The 17136-nt window shown below is 57.3% G+C and overlaps 1 protein-coding gene across 1 annotated transcript in view; it reads right to left on the bottom strand.

Annotated features, from left to right (window-relative positions):
- The window catches only part of SETDB1 (SET domain, bifurcated 1), a 20493-nt gene that overhangs the window by 2551 nt on the left and 806 nt on the right, over positions 1 to 17136 (bottom strand). The window contains 18 exon segments of the mRNA XM_009999490.1: positions 681 to 880; positions 1308 to 1473; positions 1957 to 2089; positions 2322 to 2345; positions 2574 to 3204; positions 4158 to 4327; positions 4854 to 4970; positions 5563 to 6141; positions 6866 to 7045; positions 10585 to 10717; positions 11505 to 11634; positions 12461 to 12651; positions 12907 to 12980; positions 13984 to 14185; positions 15127 to 15291; positions 15903 to 16002; positions 16104 to 16141; positions 16646 to 16868. Coding sequence (XP_009997792.1) covers positions 681 to 880; positions 1308 to 1473; positions 1957 to 2089; positions 2322 to 2345; positions 2574 to 3204; positions 4158 to 4327; positions 4854 to 4970; positions 5563 to 6141; positions 6866 to 7045; positions 10585 to 10717; positions 11505 to 11634; positions 12461 to 12651; positions 12907 to 12980; positions 13984 to 14185; positions 15127 to 15291; positions 15903 to 16002; positions 16104 to 16141; positions 16646 to 16868 — 3456 coding nt within the window.

The following is a 17136-nucleotide window of genomic DNA, read 5'->3' as shown; positions in this document are numbered from 1 at the left end:
CCAGGGCAGGATGAGTCAGAAGACCCAGCTCACAAAGGTAATGGAGGACTTGGCCACCCTGCTGGTCACGGGGCTGGAGCAGCTGCCTCCCTGGGGTGGGGAAAAACAGCCTCTAGTCCTGCTCCCTTCCCACTTTTTTTACTGTTTTCTCTAGTCCTGGGGAGGAACAGCCCCCCAGGCCAGGCAGGGCAGCCCAAATAGGTCCTCATGGAAGAGAAGAGAATTGGGTTGGACATGGGCAAGAAATTCTTTAGTGGGAGGGGGAGTGAGACAGTGAAACAGGTCAGTCTGGAGAGGAGAAGGCTCCAGGGAGACCTTAGAGCAGCTTCCAGTCTCTGAAGGGGCTCCAGGAAAGCTGGGGAGGGACTTGGGACAAGGGCAGGGAGGGATGGGATGAGGGGGAGGGATGAAAAGTGGGAGAGGGAGCTGGAGGTTGGAGCTGAGGAGGGAATTGTGGAGTGTGAGGGTGGGGAGAGCCTGGGCCAGGTTGCCCAGGGAAGCTGTGGCTGCCCCATCCCTGGGGGTGTTGAAGGGCAGGTTGGATGGGGCTTGGAGCAGCCTGGGCTGCTGGGAGGTGTCCCTGCCCATGCAGGGGGTTGGATCTGGATGCTCTTGAAGATCCTTCCAACCCAACCCAGTCCATGAAATCCACCCCTTTCCCTGCTCAGCTGGTGACTCACGTTGAGGTACCGGCCCAGGTTGCCCTCCAGTTTGGCATCAATGATGTAGCAGGACTCCTCCCCGTCGTAGAACTGCCGCGTGGTGCGGCGCACCGGGGCGCTCTCCGCCGCCATGCTGGTGGGTTTGATGGCGATTCCGTGGGTGGATTTCAGGGCAAACCCACGGGTGGACTTCACGGCCACCTGCCTCTTCACAGGACCTGCCACAGAGGAGCCAACCCTGCTGCCACCTCCCCAGCTTCCAGAGGAGGAACCCTGCAGTGCTGCTCTCCTCTTCCACGCGGGCAACAAACCCCTCAGGGATCAGCTTCCACCTAAAATCCCACCCTGGGGTGGCTCCTGGGAACACCCAAGTTCTTCTCTCAACCCAGCAGAGCTGGAAGACCCACCAGAACCAGCCTCACAGCTACTTTTTCTTAGATACCCACAAGTATCTTGTACTTGAGGAGTGGGTTGGGAACTCCTGTCCCAACCACCACCTGGAGAAGCTTCAGACCTCGATGGTTAGAGGAGCCTGGGGCAGGACACGTCGGGCTCTGTCCCTCCTCAGCCCCTCCTGGAGGTTCCTGGCCTCAATTTCTTCCTGTATCTCAGCCCCTCTGTCCCTCCCCCAGCAGCCTTCCTCACCTGAGCCAGACGAGGAGTTTTTCTTGTCATCCCCTTCCTCATCCTCAGAGCCTGAGGAGATGGTCTGGATGTCGTCGCTGTCGTTGGTGGCTCCCGGGGTGTGTCCTGCTGCCCCCTGCCCGTTCTCCCCGTCGCTGTCGCTGGTGCTCGACAGCGTCATCACGTCCTGTGGGAGGCAGCAACAGCCTTGGGCTCGGGGGCCTGCAGAGCTCCCTGGCTTCCCTGGTGACACCCAGGACCCCCTTTGCCCCTGCTCTCTCCCAGAAGATCTCCAGGCTCTGGGAAGCCCTTTAGAAATGTGTGGACATCACAATCAGAGCCAGACCAGGACTGAAACCCCATCTCCCCAGGCCAGAGCTTGGAAAGGCAGCAGGATCTCAGGACCAGCACTTCCAGGGTCTCCACCATCCCACCCGTTGGCTTTTCCAAGGAGGGGGAGAAGACCCCAAAAACCAAAGGACACCCCTGGGATTGCTCCTCACCCCGGCTCTGCTGAGCAATAGGCCCCTGGTGTGAAGGAACTCAAACCACACACCATGATCCCTGCACTGGTGCTCAACTGGGAACGACCCCAGGGGAGGTTCCAGGTGCCCCCCAGCAGGGCTGGAGGGAGGCAGGGCTCAGCCCACCCCCCGGGACCCCCGCTCACGTCGGCCGGGGGCTGCGGGGGCAGCGAGTGGCGCCGGCTCTGCAGCAGGGCTGTCCGGCTGGTCGGCCTCCGGATCCCCTCCAGCTTCGGGGGGCTGGGGTTGTACCCGTACATCCTGCCCAGGGTGCTCAGCCTGCAGGGAGACATGAGAGCAGCTCCACCTGCAGCTCCAGGGGGAGCCTGAGCCAGGCAGGGCTGGAGCAGCTGAGGAACACTGGGAGCTGGACAAGCTGGACCAGCCCAAACCCCCCTGGGCCTCCCCCCTTGGCATTCACAGTTCAGGGCAGCCCTGGAGTAGCAGCAACTCAACCCAGAGTGATGTTTGGAGATAAAAAGCTGGAAAGTAACAATTTAAGGAGCCTTACCCGGGAATTTTAGAGGAATCTTCGGGTTCCTGCAGAGGGGAGAAGAACAGAAGATTGAAATTTGGACCACACCTCAGCCCTCCTGTGGAAATGTGCCCTGAACACCACCCAGGGACAAGAAGTTGGCTGTCCCACTCCCCTGCTTGGTGTGACACCCGCTCCAGGGGTGCTCCAGGGGTCTCCCACCCTCCACATCCCACACAGCAGAGGGCCAGAGTAGGGGGTGGTCAGACACCACCTCCATCTCCCCACTGCTCCTCCCTTACATCTTTCTTCACGGCCTTTGACTCCCCATCCAGGTCTCCCAGGGCAGGGCCAGTGAGTTTCTCCCTCTCCCCAGGGAGCTCCGTTTTCCCGGGTTTGGCTTCTCCACCTTCACTCATCTTGAAGGAGGAGGCGCTGTCGTTGTCCTGGAAGCCCTCGGACATGGTGTTGGAGCTCAGCCACGAGGCCACCTTGTTCTTGGAGGTCTCCTCTGACACAGGCAGTTTACAGGAGGCCGTGGCCACTGTCTCCTCGTGGCTGATCTGCCGGGTGAGCCCCGAGTCCTTGGAGGCCGTTTCTGACAGCCCATTCTCCTTCTGGCCCCGCGTCTGGCGCCGCGTGGCGTAGCTGCGCCACACCGAGCTGGTGCTGAAGTCCTCGTCCTTGCAGAAGTTGTCGTCAGAGCTGTCCTCGTTGGACTCCTCCTGCTCCTCAGTGCCTGTCTGCTCATCCTCCTCGTCCTTCAGGTCCACCCCGCTGCTGTCAGAAGAGCACTTGGCGTCGCTCTCGTAGCCCTCCTTGAAGTTCTCCACGCTCTCGATGTGGTCCAGGTTTGCGAAGTACTCGTCACCCATCTCCAGCCCTTCCTTGTCAGCAAAGTCATCTGTCAGGATCTTCCCTGGGGGCAAGAGAAAACCAAGGGTGAGTTTTCCAGGGATGATGTTCCCACCCTCTCAGTTTCATCCTTCCCAAAGGCTCATGGAGGAGCAAACACGATGGGAACAACCTCGATCCAAAGCTGGGCTGGGAAAGGACAACCTGGTTCTTAAGGTAATGAAAATCTGAAGCATGTGGCTGAAGTGGGTCCCCACTAACAGAACCACAGAATCACATCCAAACTCCCATCAAGGTTTAATTACCATTTTACTGGTCAGGTAATTAACCACTGGGACAGGCTGTCCAGGGGGGTGGTGGGGTCCCCATCCCTGGAGGTGTTTCAAAGCCCTGTAGATGTGGTGCTGAGGGACATGGGTTAGCCCTGGGCTGGGGAGACTTGGGTTCATGGCTGGACTCCATGAACTTCAAGGTCTTTTCCACCCAGATTCTGTGAAACCTCTCCAAAGCACTTCAGCCAGGGCACCTGTGGTACAGAGAAAAGGCACCACCAGAGCTGGAGCTCAGCCCTGGTCAGCTGCCTTCAGAGGCACCACAACTTCTGCATTTGCTGGGTTTGTGGCAGGGTGGGTGTCAACAGGAAGCAGGGACGTGTTGATCCACCCCAGCAGAAGCCCTGGGGAGCTGGGTGCTTCTCTGGGTGCTGCTGTTTTCTGCAGCCACACTGGGCAGGTGGGACATTGACCTGGAACTCGAAGAGCTGCAAATTCATCATCTCAGCTTTTTCTTCCCTGTCACCTCCAAGAGCACAGGAAGAGCTTCATGGCCCTTCTGCCAGGTTGGGCAATAAAAAAAGCTGAGCTCCCAGGCCTGACCCAACCAGGATCTCCTCCAACACCCTCCTATCCTCAACCCAAAGCACATTCCCACCTGAACGGGACCAGAAGGGTAAAGAACTGGCCTCCACGAAGGCTCCTCACCCCTGCTTCAAACCTTCCACCTGCTGGTTCCTCCTACCTGCATAGATGCAGACAAAGGAGCCCTTGGCAATGTCGTCCAGGCAGCGGATCCCCCAGCCCTTGTTCTGGGTCTTGAACAACTGGAGCCGGACCTGGAGCCCGTGCTGGACCAGCCGGTTGGTGCACATGTTGATGTTGCACTTGCACCTCTTGTTGCACTCGTAAACCCTGCAGGGAAGGAGAAGAGTGACCATCAAGTGACCAAAATGGCTGAAGTGATAGCCCAGGGCTTGGTGCTGCACCAGGAAGGACACAGAGGGGCTTGCAGTGGTGGCTTAAAGCTCAGCTGGGTAGGGAGAGGGGAATGGCCTCAAGTTGGGCCAGGGGAGGTTCAGGTGGGATCTTGGGAAGTTTCCTCACTGAAGGAGTGGTCAAGCACTGGGACAGGTTGCCCAGGGCAGTGCTGGAGTCACCACTCCTGGAGGGGTTCAAGATGTGGCACCAGGGGACGTGGTTTAGTGGCATGGTGGGGTTGGGTTGATGGTTGGACTTGGGTCTTTTCCACCCTTCATGCTTCTGTGCAATTGCCAAGTTCTAGGGCAATGCACCGAGATCCTGGTCCAGGTGTGAGCAGGTGAATCAAGAACAGGTTTCCAGGATCTGCACTTAGCTCTGGGAAATCCTGCCCAGTCCTGGAGACCATGTTTCTGGGGCTGGTGTTGGTGAAGGAAGGAGAAGACCTAGCTCTGCTTACCCTGTGGGGAGGCACTCCTCCAGCCTCTTGTGCTGGTAGCCTGAGTTGGGGTTCATCTGCCCACCAGGGGTGCAGGCCGTGGCTTGGACTGTCAGCTGGTGACAGGCACACTTGGACCTGGAGAGACAGAAAATCCCACCCGTGTCTTCAAGGTGAGTGACATCGGTTTGCAAAGAGGAAAAGGACCTGGAGGTGTTGGCTGAGAGCAGCTCAATGTGACCTAGTGGGTGTCCAGGTGGCCAAGGAGGCCACCAACATCCTGGCTTGTGTCAGCACTGGTGTGGCTATCCTGAAAGGGTGGTTAACCACTGGGACAGGCTGCCCACAGGGGTGGTAGAGTCCCCACCCCTGGAGGTGTTTCAAAGCCCTGTAGGTTAGCACTGGGCTGGGTAGAGTTTGGTTATGGCTGGTAGGGTTGGGTTCATGGCTGGTGGGGTTGGGTTCATCATGACTGGTAGCGTTGGGTTATGGTTGCGGAAGTTGGGTTCATGGTTGGTAGGGTTGGGTTATGGTTGGACTCAATGATGTTAAAGATCTTTTCCAACCAAGAAATCCCATCTTTCAGTGCAAGGCAGAGCTTGACCTGAAGTCAAACCCGTGACCCACTCAAGCCACGTGGGCTCACGGTCTGGAGCAGCTCCACCTTGGGTTGCCCACAGGGCTGGGTGCTGTTCCCTACCCTCCAGGCCCAGGTTGAGGAGTCACCTACTTGTCCCGGCAGCCATCCCTGCAGTCACAGCCCACCAGGAACTCCCAGCTGGTGTTGATGTAGACGCCCTTGCCCGGGATGCGCTCCTTGCTGTAGGCCACCTGCGGTGGCGGCGTGTTGTCGATCTCGTTGACGCAGGAGAGCGGCACGTCCTCCTTCCCCTTGGTGATGTCCGCGATGTAGTAGTAAGGTTTGTAAGGCTGGAACTTCCGATCCACCAAGACGTAAGGATCCAGGCAGAACATCTCCAGGAACAGGAAGTCACAGTCTGTCTCGAACAGGTAGCGCTCGATCTCCTGCATGGTCCGGAGGGACAGCCCGCAGGGGGTCTTGTAGAGGACGTGGAAGCCCATCTTGCGGTTGACGCGGCGCCGTGCCGTCATGCGCCGGAAGTCGTAGAGCAGGGGGATGAGCAGCGGGTTCTTGCTGCGGTACTGGTCGCTGCAGATGGGCCGGACCCGGGACAGGCAGGTGTAGCTGCAGACGTGGGGCAGGTAGAAGAGCTTCTCCAGTGGGGCGCGGTAGGACGGCTCGTTGGGCACGCGGTCCATCATGCCGTGGAAGGGCTGTGCCGGGAGCCTGGGCAGGGGGAGGGACAGGGTTGGAGGAGGAGACCTGCCCAATCCTGGCAGCTGCAGGGGGGACTTGGGGCACCTTGTTCCCATTGAAATAGTTGGTTGTTACGTGCTGGGACACCCCGTTGGCTTGGGTGCATTGTAGTTGGCTTATGGTGAGAGGACAAGGGGGAATGGATTCAAAATGGGAGAGGGAGATTGAGGTTGGGAAGAAATTCTTCCCTGTGAGGGTGGGGAGACCCTGAGACAGGTTGCCCAGGGAAGCTGTGGCTGCCCCATCCCTGGAAGTGTCCAAGGGCAGATTGGATGGAGCTTGGAGCAACCTGGGCTGGTGGGAGGTGTCCCTGCCCATGCAGGGGGTTGGATCCAGATGATCTTTAGATCATGGAATGGTTTGGGTTGGAAGAGACCTTAAAGACCACCCAAATGATCCATTCAATGATCTTCCAGGTGGCTGCTCTATCCCCGGAAGTGTTCAAGGATCTAATGTGGGGTTTGGAACAACTTGGGCTGGTAGAAGCTGTCTCTACCCATGCAGGGGGTTGGTTCTAAATGATCTTAAAGGTCCTTTCCAACTCTAACCATTCTATGATTCTCTGATTCTCAGGTAAGAGGAAGACATGCTCAGGGGAGGACGAGATGGCAAAGCTGTCCATGACAAACCAAACCAAAGCAGCCCCAGACCTGCAGCAGCATCCCACACTCTCCTGAGGCCCTGGGGGTGGCACCAGGTGCCACCAAGCCCTGCTCACCGGTGCTGGGTCGTGCTGCTCCTCCCTGCTGGGGCCGTGTCCCCTGGGACAGGTGGCGGGGGCGAGGACTGGCCGGAGCCCACGGAGCTGGGACGGAAGGACGTGCTTTTCTTGGCCACCTGCTTCCTCGACTGGGCCAGCTGACTGTCAGGGCACCTACAGGAGGGAGGAAGGGAGGAGATTCACAAGAGACACAAGGTCGTGCAGCTGGTGGGATTTCAGGGACAGTCAAAACAACCCCCCAAGCAGCCAACAGCAGTAGAATCCGAGCGGGTTCTTTTCTTAAGGAGTGTGAAAATCAGCCTGTTTCGGAGGACTTGTGATCCCCCCACCAAGCCCCAGCACTTGGCTACATCTCCAGATGACTTCTGAGTTCTGCTGCTGATGTGGAAGGGAGGCAGGAGGGGGAGAGGGAGCACAAGGAGGGTGCCCAAGGCCTCCCCTTCAGGAAGCTGGACAAACAAGAACCCTCTGCGAGAGCAGAGACAAGACTGCACAGAGCAGGGACACAGCAGTGGGAGGAACAAGGACAGAGGACTCTTCTGTCCACACCAAGATAAGATTGTGCCAGGGAATGTAATAACATCCCTGAGGAAAGGGTGACAAGGGGCTCCCCGACACCTCTGCAGCCCCAGGAAGGTGGGAGGCACCTGGAAGCCACCAACTCTCACACCCTGAGGAAACAACTGCAGGAGTTTTCAATCCATGGAACAGAAAAACAACCCAAACCAGGTTTTCCTACAAGTGGAAGAACATAGTTATGTTATCAGGGCAGAAAGGGAGGAGATGGTGAGAGCAGGAGGGACAACTACTTCTGCAAACACCCTGCCCAGGTAAGGTGCAAGGTGTGAACACTCCTTGCAAGAGACAAAAGCTCCTGTCAAAGGGCTCTCAACAGGCAGGACTGGCTGCTGGCAGCTCCCTGGCACCACAGAACAAATTGAAAGGGAAACTAGAGAGCAAAGAGAACTAGAGAGCAAAGACCTTCCTCAGAGTAAACAGCACACCAAGCTGTAGGATCCGTTCTCCCAGTTTTAATAATCTAAAACCCTTGTATTTTAACCCAACAGTTTCCCCTGGGACAGCAGGACATGGGTACAGCTGCTGCCTTCAGACATGGAAACCTGGTCCTGCTGAGCAGCTCTCTAGGTAAGGGCAGGGCAGTGTTTGTAGTGTCTGTTTGTCTTAGACCTGAGAGCAAGACCCTAAAGTCACAGCCTCTGTGGGGAGAGAGGGAAAAACAAGTGTTTCTTGCAGGAGCTCTGGGGAATGTTGATGGAGAGGGAGGGACTGGTCAGGCTGTGGGTGGGCCGGTCCTTCAGTCCAGCTTTGGCCTGGTCCCTGCACATCCTTCCTGCAGCTCCAGCTGCCTGGATCTTCCTGGGCTCAGAGGGGTCCTGGATGAGGATGTGGTTCCTCACAGGCCTTTGGCATCAGCCTCTCTTTGTGCTGCTGAACAGATGAGGAGAAAGGCCAGTCGGGCTTCGATTCTCAGCTCTGGCTTGGGATGGCACAGGAGAAACACTTCCAAGTAAGCCCGCACCTCCAGGAGTCCTATTGCACTGGTGCTTGAGCCCCCTCCTGAGGCTGCAGGTTGGGTCCCAAAGCTGCTGCTATGCCTGGAGGGCTTCGGGAGGGTACAGAGTGACGCGCTGCACCGGTTCCCCGCAGCTGGGACAGCTCCGCGCCCCCCGCTGCCCGTGCAGCAGGGCACAGTCACAGCAGAAGACGTGCTGGCAGGGGGCCAGACGGCAGGACAGAGGACTCTTCTGTCCACACCAAGATAAGATTGTGCCAGGGAATGTAATAACATCCCTGAGGAAAGGGTGACAAGGGGCTCCCCGACACCTCTGCAGCCCCAGGAAGGTGGGAGGCACCTGGAAGCCACCAACTCTCACACCCTGAGGAAACAACTGCAGGAGTTTTCAATCCATGGAACAGAAAAACAACCCAAACCAGGTTTTCCTACAAGTGGAAGAACATAGTTATGTTATCAGGGCAGAAAGGGAGGAGATGGTGAGAGCAGGAGGGACAACTACTTCTGCAAACACCCTGCCCAAGTAAGGTGCAAGGTGTGAACACTCCTTGCAAGAGACAAAAGCTCCTGTCAAAGGGCTCTCAACAGGCAGGACTGGCTGCTGGCAGCTCCCTGGCACCACAGAACAAATTGAAAGGGAAACTAGAGAGCAAAGAGAACTAGAGAGCAAAGACCTTCCTCAGAGTAAACAGCACACCAAGCTGTAGGATCCGTTCTCCCAGTTTTAATAATCTAAAACCCTTGTATTTTAACCCAACAGTTTCCCCTGGGACAGCAGGACATGGGTACAGCTGCTGCCTTCAGACATGGAAACCTGGTCCTGCTGAGCAGCTCTCTAGGTAAGGGCAGGGCAGTGTTTGTAGTGTCTGTTTGTCTTAGACCTGAGAGCAAGACCCTAAAGTCACAGCCTCTGTGGGGAGAGAGGGAAAAACAAGTGTTTCTTGCAGGAGCTCTGGGGAATGTTGATGGAGAGGGAGGGACTGGTCAGGCTGTGGGTGGGCCGGTCCTTCAGTCCAGCTTTGGCCTGGTCCCTGCACATCCTTCCTGCAGCTCCAGCTGCCTGGATCTTCCTGGGCTCAGAGGGGTCCTGGATGAGGATGTGGTTCCTCACAGGCCTTTGGCATCAGCCTCTCTTTGTGCTGCTGAACAGATGAGGAGAAAGGCCAGTCGGGCTTCGATTCTCAGCTCTGGCTTGGGATGGCACAGGAGAAACACTTCCAAGTAAGCCCCCACCTCCAGGAGTCCTATTGCACTGGTGCTTGAGCCCCCTCCTGAGGCTGCAGGTTGGGTCCCAAAGCTGCTGCTATGCCTGGAGGGCTTCGGGAGGGTACAGAGTGACGCGCTGCACCGGTTCCCCGCAGCTGGGACAGCTCCGCGCCCCCCGCTGCCCGTGCAGCAGGGCACAGTCACAGCAGAAGACGTGCTGGCAGGGGGCCAGGCGGCCATAAACGCGGATGGGAAATCCACAGTGGTGGCAAAAATGAACGGGGGCAGCTTCTCTCTCCCCTGGGGAGTGACTCAAGTCCCAGAGCCCGTGCTCGGGTGCCTCGCTGGGCTCCAACACGCTCCCTTCCTCACCCGGCCGAGCTCCTCCTCCATCCAGGCCTCCTTCTGCCCTGGCCTGCACCTCCGAGAAGGTCCCTCTGGGGCCCCTGGTAGCAGGAGGCACGTGTGTGACTTGGCCGTGGCTGAACTTGACCGGGTTTGGGCCGGGACCACCGGGACCACCCATGGATCCCCAGCTCTCAGTGCCTCGGAAGTCATTGAGGTCCACGAGGTCGGTCCGAGTGGAGGGACACGAGGCAGCCGGGGGCCAGGGCCTGGATCGTGACACGAGGGAGCAATTCAGATTTTCAGAAGAGAAGGAGTAAACGTCCTGACTTGGAAATACATCAAGTGCAAAGCCTGAGCCCAGAGTTTGGCTTGGGGGGGGCTGCCTGCCAGCTCTCCCTCCCCCAGCTGCTCCTCCAGCAGCTTTGCTCTAGAGCTTCCCCCTTGAAGTGAGACCCTAAAACCAGTTTGTGTCACCAGGAAACAAGCCAGGGAGGAAACCTGCACCTGAGGACACCCCAACACAGAGAGGGTGGTGCCTGAAAGAGCTGGAGATGGAAAGCAAAGGAGGCAGAGGTGGGAGCAGGGAACTGGCTCTGGTACTTACTCCATCTCAGCAGGGGACATGGAACGCGTGGCCAGCAAGGCCACTGGCTGCTGCTCCACGGGCTTGTACTGGGGAGCAGCTCCTGTCAGATCCTGGGTGTACTGAACCACGGGGCCTCTGCTCCTGACAGCACCTGGGGAAGGGGGAAAGCCATGTCTCAGTGAGAAGTCTCCACCAGCAACCCAAGTCTGTGGAACTGGTCACCAAATGCTGCTGCAGCTCCCGAAAAAAGCCAATCTCAATCAGAAGAGTCTCCACCAGCCACCCAAATCTGTGGAACTGGCCACCAGGTACCAATTTACTTCCCAAAAAAGCCACGTCTTGACAAGAAGAGTCTCCACCATCAATCTAAATTCGTTGCACTGGCCACCAAATACTGATTTAGCTCCCAAAGGCAATTGGAGCAGAGCCCCTGGCAATCAACACAGGGTCACTGGCTGAGCTTTGTGTCACAATCTGTCACCCCAGATGGATTCTGGCCACTTCACACCTCTGCAGTCTGGTTTTGTAGGACACTGGGTGATGGTTTTAAGCTGGAAAAGGGTGGATTTAGGTTGGATATGAGGAAGAAGTTATTTACTGTGAGGCTGGTGGATCATTGAAAGGGTTTGCCTAGGAAGGTGGTGGAGGCCCCATCCCTGGAGACATTCAAGGTCAGGCTTGACAGGGCTCTGAGTAACCTGGTCTAGCTGGAGACGTCCCTGCTTATTGTAGGGGGGTTGGACTAGATGACCTTTAGAGGTCCTTTCCAACCCAAGACATTCTGTGATTCTATGATTTGTGGCATCTTTTCATCAGGAGCAAAACCTCCCTGCAAACCTCCCATCTCCAGCGGTTCTGCTAAAAAATAAACAACCCCCCATTCCCCCAGGGTTCACCCCAAGCCCAGGACCCAGGTGAAGGACACAGGTGCCACACACCGACGTTGGGACGGGTCCTGGCTTGGCCACTTTGCTTCTTCTCCTGGGTGGAGGCCGTGGAGGTTTTCATGCTGAACATGGGCTCCAGGCGCGTGGAGCCGCGGTAGATCCACTCGCAGCGCTTGTCGTCCTGCAGGAGGGAGCAGGGAACGTTGGCAGCAGCCCTGGCAGGAGCCTCCAGAGCCACAGCACAGACCTGGGAGGCTTTTCCAAGGAGCAGAATGGAATGGCAAGGAGGCAAAGCATTGAAGGAAGAGCACAGAGCCACGAGAAGATGGAGGAATTCATCCCGTCTGGGGGAGCACTGACTGCAAACCCACCTCTGGTCTAAGAGAGGCCCAATACCAAGGGCTCAAACCTCAAACCCAGGTCTGTCCTCAGCCCAGCAGCTAACGAGGAGCTGCTGGTGACACCAGGCTCCCTCAGGAGACAAACAAACTCCCCTGCACAGCCTGGATCCACCCTGGGCCAGGGAGGCCCAATGTGCACCATGTGCTCTCCTGGGGCCATGTGGTTATCTAGGCAGGACTGGAGCCAAGACCTGGGTCTGTTCCCTCCCTGCAACGGGTGGAATTGGAACAGGCAGGATCTCCCATCCCAGAATAGCACAGAATTACAGAACATTGCAGCTTCTGCCCACTTCTTCTCCTGCTTCCCAAGCCAAGCCCCTTGGATTTGGACAGAAGACCCAGCGAGGGGCTCACACCCAGGAAGGAATCAGGACAGTTCCTGCAGGTGACAGGTTTGTTTCCTGTTCATCAGCCACTGGGAAGTATCAAAAGGCTCCAAGAGGCTTGTGAAGCTTTTGTCACATAAATGGTGGCAGAAATGGGCCCTTGGCCTACTAGAGTAAAACACCTGCCTGTTCCTGCCTGGCACAGGGAGGGAACTGGTTGTGAGCAACTGACCCCAGCCCCAGTTAATCCCCTCTAATGGGAGCAGGGAAACTGCCCTACCAGGAAGAGGATTTTGACCAGGCTGCCATCCACTTCTTCCACCCTGGATTTCCACCAGGTCCCCTCCCACTCGGTTTTGATCAGCTGCCCACTCTTGAGCAGCACCATGGGCCGGTTGGGGTAGGCTGTGATGTACTCCTCGATGAAATCCCGGCAGGAAACGTCCTCAATGTCCTCCCAGGCCTTCTTCACTGCCCAGAGGAACAGGTGGGAGAAAGGGAAGCAGAGGAAAGACTCAGTAATGCTGATTTTTACACCAGGGCTGAGCAGCGATCCCGAGCGGTGGGAGTTGTGGCTCCAGCTGTGCTCAGCACTCTCCCTCTGCTGGGAATAACCCCATTCCCTGCAGCTCCCATGGCCAACAGCTGCAGGGACACACGGAGGGGACAGTGTGTCCCCTGATCCCAAGGGCCCTCCACCCAAGCCCAGAGTCAGGAGCCACTCACGTGGCCTGCAGACGGGGTAGAGCTCCCACTCCTTGACGTAGGAAGCGTATCCGTCGTCGAAGAAGATCAGGAACCTGGAGAAGAGGCAAGAGAAGGTGGAATGAGAAATGGAGCAGAAGATGCGGCCCCACGTCAGAGGGCAGCTCTCCTGCTTCTCCTGGCAGTCCCCAAGGAGCAGGTCTGGGGGATGAGGATGGGCTGAAGGGATCCCTTGGCCAGGAGGGGATGAGCTCTGCAGCGCTGCTGCTTCCCCCGTGTCCCCAGGGCAGTTCCCAGAGATCCCAGTGCACCCAGAGATCCCTCTGCTCCCAGAGCCAAGAGGCAAAGGAGGACAAACCACAGCCTGACTGCTCCTAAACCCTGCAAGAAATGATGGGTTTGGATCTTTTGGACAGAGCAGCAGAGGCTGCACAGTGACCCAAAGGGAGCTGGGGACACCTCCGGGGGGATCCCCGGGAAAGGGGGTTCCTGCCAGGCTGGACGTGCCCCTGCCTGCCTGGAATAACCACCCTGGGACACGGGGAGGGCAGGGGGGGCAGCTCATCCCCAGGTGTTCTGACAGGACTGACACCACGGAGTGTTTCTGCCCCAGAAACCAAGCAGGCGATTAACAAAGCAGGTCATTAACTCCTTGATGAACCTCAGAGAGAGCAGGAGCCCAAAGCAGAGCGTGGGTGAAGCCCTGATCTACACACAACCAAACCCCCCTGGAGCTGCAATTTCTGCTCCTGAAGTGCTTGGGCAACACTCCTGCCACCAGCTGCTGCCTCCTCAGGCTGTTCCGCCTCCAGCCCCAGGTTTCTGGGATCACTGGAATGAATTCCCAGGCAGAATTCCTGACTCAGGGACATGAATAACCCCAGGGAAGCTCCACCCAGAGATAAGGCAGAAACAAGGTGCAGAGCCAGGTCCCCAGAGGGGAAGAAAAGCATCCGGTTCCCAGGTGAGCAAACGTACAAACCCACCCTTTAATTCTTCGTGTTTTTGTTGTTGGTTTTTTTTTTGCCTAAAATGAACCCACCAGAAAAAAAAAAAAGGGAGAGGAGGGGGTGGAGTTTTGTGGGGGAGGATCCAGACCTGTCTTTGTTCTTCACATTGGGGGTTTCAGCCACGATGCCAGCATAGAGCCAGACCTGGTTGCCATCCTTGTACTTGGCCACCACGCGGCTGCCCACGCAGGGCTGCTCGGGCCGGGGGTGCAGGTCATAGGCCACGTGGTTGCCCGAGAGCAAACTCTTCCCTTTGTTGTCAAACTTCACTTTGTACTTCTTGCCAGCACCTGGGAGACATTGCATGGAGGCATGGGATGGGTTGGAAAAGATCATCTAGATCCAGCCCCCTGCATGGGCAGGGACACCTCCCAGCAGCCCAGGCTGCTCCAAGCCCCATCCAACCTGCCCTTCAACACCCCCAGGGATGGGGCAGCCACAGCTTCCCTGGGCAACCTGGCCCAGGCTCTCCCCACCCTCACACTCCACAATTCCCTCCTCAGCTCCAACCTCCAGCTCCCTCTCCCAGTTTTCATCCCTCCCCCTCATCCCATCCCTCCCTGCCCTTGGCCCAAGTCCCTCCCCAGCTTTCCTGGAGCCCCTTCAGGCACTGGAAGCTGCTCTAAGGTCTCCCTGGAGCCTTCTCCTCTCCAGGCTGGACACCCCCAAATCAACATAATTTTGGCAGAGTGAGGTAAGAACACAACCCAAGAGGCTCCACACAAGCTCAACCCCACCCCGAGCCAAGCTCAGAATTTATCTGAGATGCAGAAACTGATTTTCAACTTGTTTGCTCCCTCCAACTGCCTGGGAGGAGGGTATGAGGAGCTGGGGGTGGGTCTGTCCGAGGAAGTTACAAGTGATGGGACAAGAGGGAACGGCCTCACTGGGCCAGGGGGGGTTCAGATGGGATGTTGGGAAGAATTCCCTCACTGAAAGGGCTGTCAGCGAGTGGAAGAGGTTGCCCAGGGTGGAGTCACCATCCCTGGAGGGGCTTTATAGCCATGGAGAGATTTGGTTCAGGAAAGGATTTGTCCTGTGTCAGGTTGGACTCGGATCCTGAAGGTCTTTTCCACCCAAGGTGCCTCAGTGACCCTGGGAAAGCCTTTCAGGAAGTGACTCCTGGGGTGAGATGTGGTTGCAGAGTCGTGTGGCCTTCCCAGCTGCTTCCAGGTGGCAGCTGGAGCTCTGCCCTGCTCTCCCCACCCCAGCTGGGCCCAGCAGGACCTACCGACCGTCTGGATGGCGATCAGGGTCCCCTTGTGCCACGTCTTGGTCCTCTTCTTGCCCAGGATCCTCATGCCCACACTCAGGTCCCCATCGGTGCTGAGCTCACCCCCAGCTGCTGCAGGAGGGGGCTGGACAGGGCCTGGAGCTTCCCGAGGGCTCTGAGCATCTACCCAGGGAATAACAACCAGCAGGTGGGTTAGGAACTGCCCAGAGCTTTGTGCTGCCTCTGCAGTTGGAAGAAGATCCCTTGGAAGCCAGGCAGGAGTTGTTCCCTGGATTTCCCCAGCCCCAGGGCCTCAGTTTCCCTGGATGGAGTCACCCCCAGGTGAGCTTTGAACATCGTTGAAAACCTCTCAGGTGATGGGAACTGCCCCACTTGGATTGGCCCTTGGAAAGGGCTGAAAGGAAAGCAGGACTGTGGAGCTGAGAGATCCCACTGGATCCTTCCAGTGGGGAAAGATCCATCCACCTAAACAGAAGGAATGATTCTTCCCTGTGAGGGTGGCAGAGCCCTGGGACAGGCTGCCCAGGGGGTGGTGGAGGCTCCACCCCTGGAGACATTTCCAACCCTCTGCACTTGTTCCTGTGGTATCTGCTCTAGGGGACCCTGCTCTGGCAGGGGGTTGGACTGGATGATCTCCAGAGATCCCTTCCCACCCCACCACTCTGGGATCCTGTGACACAGTTATTTTCTTTTCCAGAAAGAAACCTGGCAGGTTGAGGAGCTGGACAGGGTGAGGGGAAGGACAGAGGGTTCCCAGGAGGTCCCTCTCCCACCTTTCTGTGCCTCCTGGGCTGTTGTTTTCCTGTTCACAGCATCCATAAATTTCTGCACATCCTGGGCAGATTTCCTCATGGCAGCCATGGCCTCCCTCAGCTGCAGGGCAAGACAAGATGAAGAAACTTCTTTCTTCCCACCAACCCAGCAGTGCCCCCAGTGCTGCCCCAGACCCACCCACGGGGGCTTTTCCCACTCACCAGAGTGTGATCCCTGGGGATCCTGGGATTGCTGGTGCCTGTGTGGGGAGAGAGGAGCACAGGTTGGGTTGGAAGGACCTTAAAGCTCATCCAGTCCCACCCCCTGCATGGGCAGGGACACCTCCCACCAGCCCAGGCTGCTCCAAACCCCACATCAGATCCTTCAACACTTTCAGGAATGGAGCAGCCACCTTGAAGATCATTTAATGGATCATCTGGGTGATCTTTAAGGTCCCTTCCAACCCAAACCATTCCATGGTCTAAAGATCATCCAGTCCCACCCCTCCATGGGCAGGGACACCTCCCACCAGCCCAGGTTGCTCCAAGCCTCATCCAACCTGCCCTTCAACACCCCCAGGGATAGGGCAGCCAGAAATCCCACAGCTTCCCTGGCCCAGGGTCTCCCCACCCTCCCTCTCCAGAATTCCCTCCTCATGAATTCCCTCCTCATGTCCAACCTCAACTTAAAGAGTAAATTGAACTCTTAAGATGAATTTAAGGAGATAAACAGGCCTCCCCAGCCCCCCAGGGAGGCACTGAACTGCTCTTGGTGACTTCGATGCTCATGACATTCACATCCTCATCCTCCTCGTCCAGGATCTCAATCACTTCCATGGGCTGGGCTGAGTCCTCCTCCTCCGAGCTGCTCTCCCGGTACTGGAGGCCCAGTTTGGAATAAAGATCCTTCACCAGGACCTCACACTTATCAATGGCTCTGGGGGGGGAACAGGAGGGTGGAGATGGGGGAAGACAAGATGAGCTTGGCTGTACATCCCATAAATCCACAGACGTAGAGAGGAGCTGATCACTCATCAGCTCCAGCCCTGAGGAGGGGAGGGAAGGGGGCTCAGGTTCTCAACCCACAGGGAAAAACTTTATTTATAACTTTATTTATCCCTCAACAGCCACAGAACCATGGGATGCGTGGGAGGGACCTTCAAGATCATCCAGTCCCAACCCCCCCATGGGCAGGGACACCTCCCACCAGCCCAGGCTGCTCCAAACCCCATCCAACCTGCCCTTCAACACCCCC

The sequence above is a fragment of the Chaetura pelagica genome, unplaced genomic scaffold, assembly GCF_000747805.2.
Source record: "Chaetura pelagica isolate M959 unplaced genomic scaffold, ChaPel_1.0 scaffold1116, whole genome shotgun sequence".
Classification (NCBI taxonomy): domain Eukaryota; kingdom Metazoa; phylum Chordata; class Aves; order Apodiformes; family Apodidae; genus Chaetura; species Chaetura pelagica.
This window is presented reverse-complemented; position numbering and strand designations above follow the sequence as displayed.